Raw genomic sequence first — 9,817 nt, 5'->3', positions numbered from 1 at the left:
TTTTTCTCTCCCATGAAATAGAGCTGTTGTAATTCCATAATTTCTTTAGTGCTCCACTCTTATTTTATTTAAAGACGGATAAATCTATATATTCCAGTAAGAATTTGAGTGTGAGTCTGCCTCAAGGTTTAAAAATGGGCTGAGTAGCCTATAACTGTGATTTCCTGATGAACTTCTATGAACTTTCAAGGATGCTCATTGGTAATCAAAAGTTGCTGCTTTGGGCCAGCAAGATAGTTTAACAGGTAGCACTTGCTACCAAGCCTGATGACCTGTGTTCCAGAAGGAGAAAACCTACTCTAAGTTACCCTCTGCCCTCCACACATGTGCCATGGCACATACATGCAAACACACACACACACACACACACACAGTTAACAAGTAAATGTGAAAAACAGTTGCTGCTTCATCCTACTTTCATACATGTTCTATAAGGCAAGGCCTTCAAATATGATGGCTTTGTTCTAATTCGCCACATGACTCTGCACATAGTGGATTTACTTCAGCGGTTCCCCTTAATCCAGTGGGTACCTGAAACTGAAGGTCGTACCAGGCCCTACAATGACTTTGTTTTCTTACACATCTATCTTATGATAAAGCTTAGCTTAAAAAGTAAGCAAAGCAAGAGTGCTAAAAATCAGGGCTGGAAAGACGGCTCAGGGGTTAAGAGCACTGACTGCAGTTACAGAGGATCTAGGTTCAATTCCCAGCACCCACATGGTGGCTAATAACTGTCTGTAACTCCAGTTCCAGGAGATCTGACACCTTCTTCTAGCCTCCACAGGCACTGTACATACATGGTACGATTACATACATGCAAGCAAAATACTCTACACATAAATAAAAAAATAAATAAATCCAAAAAAAGGAAAGGAATATTTTAAGTGCTAAAAATCACGAACAAAATAGAAGCAGTACTATGCTATCATGAAATCTCTATGAACATAGTCTTCTTGCTTCTCTCTTGTAGACTACCTTCTCCCAATGTACTTACCCTTCTTGTAATAATATGAGATGACAGTTAAAGGAAGTACTTCATGGTTTATCTTTGCCATACCCAAATCTCCAGGGTCATCACTCTTGTGCTGTGGGGTCATTGTTAAATTTAAAAAGGGTTACTTGAACACAAGTACTGTGATTCCATGTCATTTGATCAGTTAACAACAATAAACGAAGCTACTATGTGAATAACAGGTAGGTGCTCCTACAGTGTGGATGCATGGGGTGAAGGGACGCTTTATGTCCCAGGCAGCATGGAGAATGGTCCAAGTTTTCATTATGCTGTTCCAAATGCCAGGCAGTTTAAACTTACATGTCTGGGATTTTCCATTTAATATCTCTAGACCATAGACAACCACGATTCTACCTCAAAAAAAACATACACGCACAGAAGGAGAGTGAAAACATGGCTGGGGGGGTGATTGTACTGGTCCCCAGTCACTTTGGGGGACAATTGACCTATTCAAAGACTAATTGCTGTGGTACAAATTGCCAGGTTATTGATGTTCTTAAAATCTAAAGGCTAAAGCACTTGCCAAAAGCTATTTATAGATTAGATGAAATCTATTTTGTAATATCTGTAGAGATATCCACTATATCAACTTTATGAGAGCTATCATTATTGCTGGACTTTCAAATATACTCATTATATAATGGCATTAAGTGGAGAATAACCAAATGTTCTTTTCCAGGCAAACAAAACCCATCCTAGAAATAAGTGGAAGAGATGATTCTTTTTAAAGAGTGAACGAACATTTTCAAATGAGAAGAATCAACCAAGCCATGGGATTGCACATTCATTTAAAATATATCAACCCTGAAAAACAGCTTTCCAAATGAAAGTAGTGTTTATGCAAATGTATCATCAGGACTTATCGTGAACACCTTATATACCCCACATTTCATATCCAGTAATTCATAAGATAAGGAGTCTTGTTTTAGAAATAAGAAAATTGGAGCTCAAATAAATCACTTAACTAGTGAGTGGCAGAAACTCAACCCTACCAGATGTGTCTGCCTCTGATGATCTTTAGTCATCTAACCATGTGGAAATCAGGTAAGTGGCCAACCAGAGTGGATGCACAGGTAAATGTATTTATTCAATGAAACCCTATGCAACTATTAAAATTATAAAGGTACTTTTGTTAACAAGATCATATGCAATGTTAATACTATCCTTGGCTGAGGACTGTTCATAAATTATCTCATCTTTTCCCAACAATCATGTATGGTAAACTTTTCTATTATCTCTATTTTTAGGAATGGAGAAACATGCCTGAGGGTTAAGATGACTCCACTTGGAAAAATAGCCAGCCCTATTTTTCACAATCACTACAACTCTATAATATTACACCATAGCTGCCTCATAAAAAGTTGGCAGAGGCCCTCCATTAATTAGAACCCTTCCTTCCTAGCTTGAATTAAAGAAATTAGACCATGGAAGAGAAATTCTGATTTTTTCTTCCAAACAACTAATTTCCCATTTGATTCACAATAGTGTTTATTTAACCAGACTAGTGGTATTCATTTTTTTCGTGTTTTTCTAAAACATTTAAAATTTTAACAAATTGTTTCAACTATACTTTCTCATCTTCACAAGTGAATGGTGACTTTTGACTCACATTTTCATTTTTGTTAGCAATGAAATAGTTAAATCCTGAGGTTAACACCCTGGGGGATATCTTCCTCAACCATCAAAGGGGGTAGGAGGTCACAGTCAGTTACTCCCGTTATATCAGTGTTCACCAGAACATCTGTAAGCACACAAACACTGTCTCTCTACCATCAGCCTTCATCTTGCCAGTCATAGTAAGCAGTCAGTGAATCTTCCCCAAGTGCTGATTTTAATACCTGGCTTAGCGGCAAAGATTCACAGAGGGGTAAACAGCCCCCCTGGCCTTCAGGTAGGTCCAATACCTTCATTTCTACCAAAGCTAAAAATGGGAAGCTATATTCTTTAACTTTAAGGGAATGCTGATGCTTAAGCAACACACTGGTTACAGATGGCCAGGGTGTCTAGGAGGGAACAGGTGATGTAGAATTTAGAAGTGTGAAGCTGCCTAGTCTCAAGCTGCTGCAGTGATTAACAATTCTGCTTCGGAGCACTATTATTAATCTTGCGACATAAATGCTACTCTGGCATCAGTGTGGAAAGAAAGTCCTAGTCCTGGTTTCCTTGCCAGCAAAAATCAGATAATGTATGCCTCAAACCTGATTAACCACGCAAAATAGTGTTAACCACACATTAAGTGGCTGCCACTACGTGAGTTCCTTGCTATTTTGGAGCAGTCAGGACACATGGGCAATACTGATCTGGAAGATGTAATGTTTCAGAACACACACTATGTGTTTTGGGGTGAAAAATAAGTTAGTTCAGACACAGGAAGCTATAAAACTAGACCTCACACCATTGTCCTCTTTTGATACTCAACTATGCCCTGGCTTCAAAGTGAGTAACTGAAAATTGCCCTGCTGAGGAATGTTAGCATGGGGCTGGGGAAGCTGTGCAGGTATACTGGCCCTATAATTCTTTCTTTTAAAAAGATTCTTTAATGTGTTGTCTTTGAAATTTCCATCAGTTGAAGAGCAGTACCTTTTTATTTTTTTAAATCTACTTAGTTTTTGTCTATTTAAAGAAAAACACCTTGAAAGGTTATTTTAGATCTGGTATAATTTTTTAACTATTTTTTAAAACCAAGATGTAACAAATCTATATGGAAGAGACACAATAGCCTACTCCAATGAAATATATTCTAGTCAATAGACCAAAATTTCAACAATGAAATGAGCAAGTTAAAAATGTTAAACAATTTCAATGTTTCTATTATTTAAATACAGAAATCAGTTGGCTAAAATGGAAAATCTAAACCTTAAATACACACGCACTTGTCTAGGTCACAAGAGGAGATGACACATCTAAACAATAAACTTTACACTACTTTTAGTGTCCTGAGTTATGCTGCAAAAATGGAGACTTCCCTATATACTTCTCAAGAAAATATTTCTACTTAATCCACAATAATCATGTTTTCCCTTATAAGAAGCCAAGCTCCCTACAACAACCATAACATGAGCCCAGCAGGCTATAATGAAAACCTTTTCTTAAGTTTGCTGCAAAAAACAAGTACTTTGTTTGAAAAATCCATGGATCTGTACCTGCCACTGTATAGCTTGCACTTTATCCCAGTTATCAGTCTTCCTGGACGTTTGAAGTAAGCAAGCTTTGAATTTACTGCTGCTTCCACCAAAAACAGGGAAAATCTCTGAAAATAATCACTCACCTTGCAGAGTGTAATTGCTTACTGCACCTATGGTTCTCATTTACTGACATAGGGGTCAACCCTACTTTCTTTTCATTCCTATGGGAAGAATTTCCTTAGTCAATAACAGCCCTGTCTTATATATACTTGAACAGCCCAGGAATAAATAAAACATTTGCCCAGGTTATTTCACAATCAGGGCAAGCTGCTGGATCTACAAACCACCATGGTCTGAAGGAAGAGAGAGGCTTTAGTAATAGCTTAAATAATAATCTTCCTCAGGCCATTTCCTCACTTGACTTAATAACCCACAAGCAGATATTAAAGTATCACATCTTCAGGACTCTCCCAAGTAAACTGTAAGTCATAACTGCAAGAAAATGCTTAGCAATTAATATGTAAACTGCAGAAATACGTCAAAGTAAAAAAAAAAAAACAAGCAAACAAAAAAACACCTCATAGATTTCATAGAATGACCACACCTACTATTTGGTCCAAGGAACATATGCAGAGGGAACAGAAATATAGATTATAGAAACACTAACATTTACTGGCCACTTATCATATGCCAGGCACTGTGCCAGATGGTTGATACATGCTCTCTTACTTCTCAAAGCAATCCAATGAATAGGTATTAATATAATCTCTACTTTCAGATAAAAGATAGAGAAAATTGCCAGAGGTAGTCACAAAGAAGTTGAGTCAAGATTTAGACTCAGAAAACCCAACTCGATCTTGCATATGAAGAGTTAAAGAGTGACAAGTATAAAGTATCCTTTGTTATTGAAATTGACCCACCACCAACACCCTTGACATTTATATTTATCCAAATATTTTTAGTTCAAAAGCTTGTCAGTTGAATGCTCAGCTTTAAACATTACCACCCCCTCTAAGGCTCAGAGAAGATCCCAGAAGAGGGAGCAGAAGGAATATAAGAACCAGAGGACATGGTGAAGGGCTGTCAAATACCATCTTCCTGGTGTGACAAAGCCATTGCAATGGTCACAACTCAACTCACAGCATCTGTAGTTACCTGGACCAGGCCTGCACAAACCATGGATTGGAGAGGGGCTCATAGGGCCCTCTTCTCCTCTGCTGAACTACTCTGGCTACTCATAGATTTTGGGAGAGTCACTGTCTTCAATTGTATACCACTGCTGGTCCCATCAAACTCCAGTGGATAGTTCTAAACCCATCTTCACATGGACAGCCTTGGTTAAACTCAATGGGGTCACACAAAAAAAGAAAAGAACGTGGGATGTGGGAAAGGGACTTGTAGCAAGAAAAAAGGGGTTGACAGGAGTTGTAGAGAGAGAAGATAGTGTGGGAGGGAAAGTAATCAGAATGTGCTATATACATGTATGGAACTGCCAAAGAACAAATTAAATTAATAAAAAAAAAAAAACTGTTTGCGGATGCTGACCTTCCAAGAACCTATAGGCCCTTCTAACTACCTCAACATTATACATACCAGCTGTCTTTATTAGCAGATAACTGTTCTCTAACCTTACTTTTGGTTAGTTCAATAATCATAACTATTATCTGTGTGCAAACCCTGCCCTGAGTTCTTTACAAGTATTAAATTACTAATCATAAATGACATCAACCCATGATGTGGGTAAAATTACATTTTACAGATGAGGAAACTGAGGCACAGAGAGTTAAATAACCTGCTCAAAGTCACATGGGTACTAGATGACCACGAGGATTCAAATCTAGTCTGTAAGCATGGAGAGTCCATCCTCTCAGCCACTGCTTTATTCTAAGTATATAAACAACTTATTCTAAAATGTCAGTCTAAGGGGCTGCAGAGATGGCTCAGCGGTTAAGAGCACCTGTTCTCTAACCTTACTTTTGGTTAGTTCAATAATCATAACTATTATCTGTGTGCAAACCCTGCCCTGAGTTCTTTACAAGTATTAAATTACTAATCATAAATGACATCAACCCATGATGTGGGTAAAATTACATTTTACAGATGAGGAAACTGAGGCACAGAGAGTTAAATAACCTGCTCAAAGTCACATGGGTACTAGATGACCACGAGGATTCAAATCTAGTCTGTAAGCATGGAGAGTCCATCCTCTCAGCCACTGCTTTATTCTAAGTATATAAACAACTTATTCTAAAATGTCAGTCTAAGGGGCTGCAGAGATGGCTCAGCGGTTAAGAGCACTGGCTGCTCTTGCAGAGGACCGAGGTTTGGTTCCCAGCACCCACATGGCAGTTAACAACTGTCTGTTCCAGGGGATCTGAGGCCCTCTTCTGGCTTCCAGGGGCATTGCACCGACACGAGTGCACTTAGAAGTAGGCAATACATTCACACACATAAAATAAATTTTTAAAATGTTTTAAAAATCAATCGTATTTTGTTTCCTTTAACATTTAGCACAGAAAGAAAGTGTATTTCACGTCTGCAAACAAGAATATTTCACGCCTCTCTACGGTAGGTAATAATAAAATTTTATCAAGCTTCCTTTATTTGATATTTTTTAGCATCAGTACAAATAGAAAAGGAGCCCTCTTTGTGCCCAATTAGTACAGAATTAATCAAGAATTATCTCAAAGCTCATAGGCTGGAAAGAAATCCAGAACAGCTACTAACTCTAGTAAGTGGGGTGAGACAGAGAGGTGTTAGGGAACTTTCTCTGCCTTCCTAAAAGAATCCTAAAAACAGGAAGGAAAGTGGCAAAGCAGGAAGAGAGAAAATAATATAAAGTGGCCCTTGCAAAAGCTTAATTACTACATTTCCGTTACTAAATGCAGGCGTGAAAGAAATCATTTTCTCGCAGATTCCCCCACGTCCCCCCCGCCTCCGCCCCCCCCCCCCACACCCCCCCCCTCCCGCCCGCCCAACCCCAACCGCCTGCGCGTACTAAGTATTCGAACTCATCCTGTGGTTAGGTAAGATAGTCTATCAGCTTTTTAACCTCCCTGTCCCAAGCAAGCGAAGGGGCCTCAGAGTGCAGTTGAGTCAGGCCTCAACTAAGGCGTCCCTTCAGACTGCGGTTTCCAGGCAACCACATTCCTGTTAGTAGCAGTAGAGGGTCGCCCTATTAAGAGTCCCCAGAAGCTGCAGCAATTCCGGGACACCCGTTTGCAGACTCAGTTCCCTGGTGCGGCTGCCCCGCTGCGCCTGGATGTCGGTCGTGCCGGCCACTCTCACCTCCCAATTCCTAGGTAGCCGGTTTCTTGGCTCCCATCTAGTCATTTCGCACTTTTGGCATCTTTATGCCATAAGACAGCTGGAAGTCTCCCCTTTAGAAACAACAGAGACAAATTTACGCTACAAAGCCCATAGAAAGCGGATTCTTGGGAAATGTAGTTCTTTTGGCTCTTGTGTAATGGCTACTTAGGAAAAAGGACTACAATTCCCAGAAACCAAAGGGAAGACGGTCCACCTTTAAAGTATGTCCCAGCTGCTAGGATTGTATTAAGTAGGAAGATCTGTGGTTTGCATAACTTCCTAGTTTTTGGTCTTTTGGTCCCAAGACGAGCGCGTGAAATTAATTTGTTTTTTTAAAAAGCGTTTTGCATATTAGGGAATCTAAATGCAGTGATTTATATAAAGAGATATTTCGTTATTTTGCTTTGTAATTTTTTCAGATAAAAGATCTACTCACAATCAAAAAATGTCCCTGCAGATGGTAACAGTCAGTAATAACATAGCCTTAATTCAGCCAGGATTCTCACTCATGAATTTTGATGGGCAAGTTTTCTTCTTTGGCCAAAAAGGCTGGCCCAAGAGATCCTGCCCTACTGGAGTCTTCCACTTTGATATAAAGCAAAATCATCTCAAACTGAAGCCTGCAAATTTCTCTAAAGATTCCTGCTACCTTCCCCCTCTTCGCTACCCAGCCACGTGCACATACAAAGGCAGCTTGGAGTCTGAAAAGCAACAATACATCATCCACGGAGGGAAAACACCAAACAACGAGCTATCAGATAAGATTTATGTCATGTCTATTGCTTGCAAGAACAACAAAAAAGTAACTTTCCGATGCACAGAGAAAGACTTAGTAGGAGATGTTCCGGAAGGCAGATATGGTCATTCCATTGATGTGGTATATAGTCGAGGGAAAAGCATGGGTGTTCTCTTTGGGGGACGGTCATACATGCCTTCTACCCAGAGAACCACAGAAAAATGGAATAGCGTAGCTGACTGCCTACCTCATGTTTTCTTGGTGGATTTTGAATTTGGGTGTGCTACGTCATACATTCTTCCAGAGCTTCAGGATGGGCTATCTTTTCATGTGTCTATTGCCAGAAATGATACCATTTATATTTTAGGAGGACATTCACTTGCCAATAACATCCGCCCTGCCAACCTGTACAGACTAAGGGTTGATCTTCCCCTGGGTAGCCCAGCTGTGAACTGCACAGTCTTGCCAGGAGGAATCTCTGTCTCCAGTGCAATCCTGACTCAAACGAACAATGATGAATTTGTTATTGTAGGTGGCTACCAGCTCGAAAATCAAAAAAGGATGGTCTGCAACATTGTCTCTCTAGAGGACAACGATATAGATATTCATGAGATGGAGACCCCAGATTGGACCCCAGATATTAAGCACAGCAAAATATGGTTTGGGAGTAACATGGGAAATGGAACTGTTTTCCTTGGCATACCAGGAGACAATAAACAGGCCATTTCAGAAGCATTCTATTTCTATATGTTGAAATGCTCTGAAGATGATATGAACGAAGATCATAAAATCTTCACTAACAGTCAGACATCAACAGAAGACCCGGGAGACTCCACTCCCTTTGAAGACTCAGAAGAATTTTGTTTCAGTGCAGAAGCAAACAGTTTTGATGGTGATGATGAATTTGATACCTATAATGAAGATGATGAGGAAGATGAGTCTGTAACAGGCTACTGGATAACGTGCTGCCCTACTTGTGATGTGGATATCAATACATGGGTTCCATTTTATTCAACTGAGCTCAACAAACCTGCCATGATCTATTGTTCTCATGGAGATGGGCACTGGGTACATGCCCAGTGCATGAATCTGGCAGAGAGCACACTCATCCACTTGTCTGAAGGAAGCAGCAAGTACTATTGCAATGAGCATGTGGAGATAGCAAGAGCCCTGCACACTCCCCGAAGAGCCCTGTCCTTGCAAAAGCCTCCAATGAAATCTCTCCACAAAAAAGGCCCTGGGAAAGTCTTGACTCCTGCCAAGAAATCATTTCTCAGAAGGCTGTTTGATTAGTTTTGCAAAATCCCTTCAGATCTGAATACTGTTTTGTAAATCCACTTTTTAAAAATTATTTATTTAATAACCACATACTTAGAAGAAGCATTTCATTACAACAGCACTGACATATTCAACAACAATTTCCCAGAGCTAAGGTGCATCTCTTTCAAAATTGGCTGTAAATTTTTAGGTTTACAGTTAAATTATTACAGTTATACAATATTTTACTCAGTATAAACCCAATAAGGCATAAAATTAAATGAGGTTTTAACCTTGAAAAAGATCTCCATTTCATTTAAAAATATACTGTTTCCTACAGAAAGACTCACTTTTAATGCTACTTAGATGTTTGCTTAC

At 39.5% G+C, this 9,817-nt stretch overlaps 2 protein-coding genes across 2 annotated transcripts in view; one reads left to right on the top strand and one right to left on the bottom strand.

Moving 5' to 3' along the window:
- The window catches only part of CUNH11orf74 (chromosome unknown C11orf74 homolog), a 63,140-nt gene extending 55,581 nt beyond the window's left edge, over positions 1-7,559 (bottom strand). The window contains exon 1 of the mRNA XM_008852389.3: positions 7,426-7,559. The gene's annotated coding sequence lies outside the window, so the exon portion shown is untranslated. The remainder of the gene's footprint in view (positions 1-7,425) is intronic.
- Rag2 (recombination activating 2) lies at positions 2,774-9,496 on the top strand. Its single transcript, XM_008852390.2, has 2 exons — positions 2,774-2,903; positions 7,866-9,496. Exon 2 carries the CDS (start codon positions 7,892-7,894, stop codon positions 9,473-9,475), a length of 1,584 nt encoding a protein of 527 aa, XP_008850612.1. The 5' UTR covers positions 2,774-2,903; positions 7,866-7,891; the 3' UTR covers positions 9,476-9,496.
- Positions 9,497-9,817: the final 321 nt, after the last annotated feature.

Source organism: Nannospalax galili, unplaced genomic scaffold (assembly GCF_000622305.1).
Source record: "Nannospalax galili isolate Female #2095 unplaced genomic scaffold, S.galili_v1.0 scaffold126, whole genome shotgun sequence".
Taxonomy (NCBI): domain Eukaryota; kingdom Metazoa; phylum Chordata; class Mammalia; order Rodentia; family Spalacidae; genus Nannospalax; species Nannospalax galili.
This window is presented reverse-complemented; position numbering and strand designations above follow the sequence as displayed.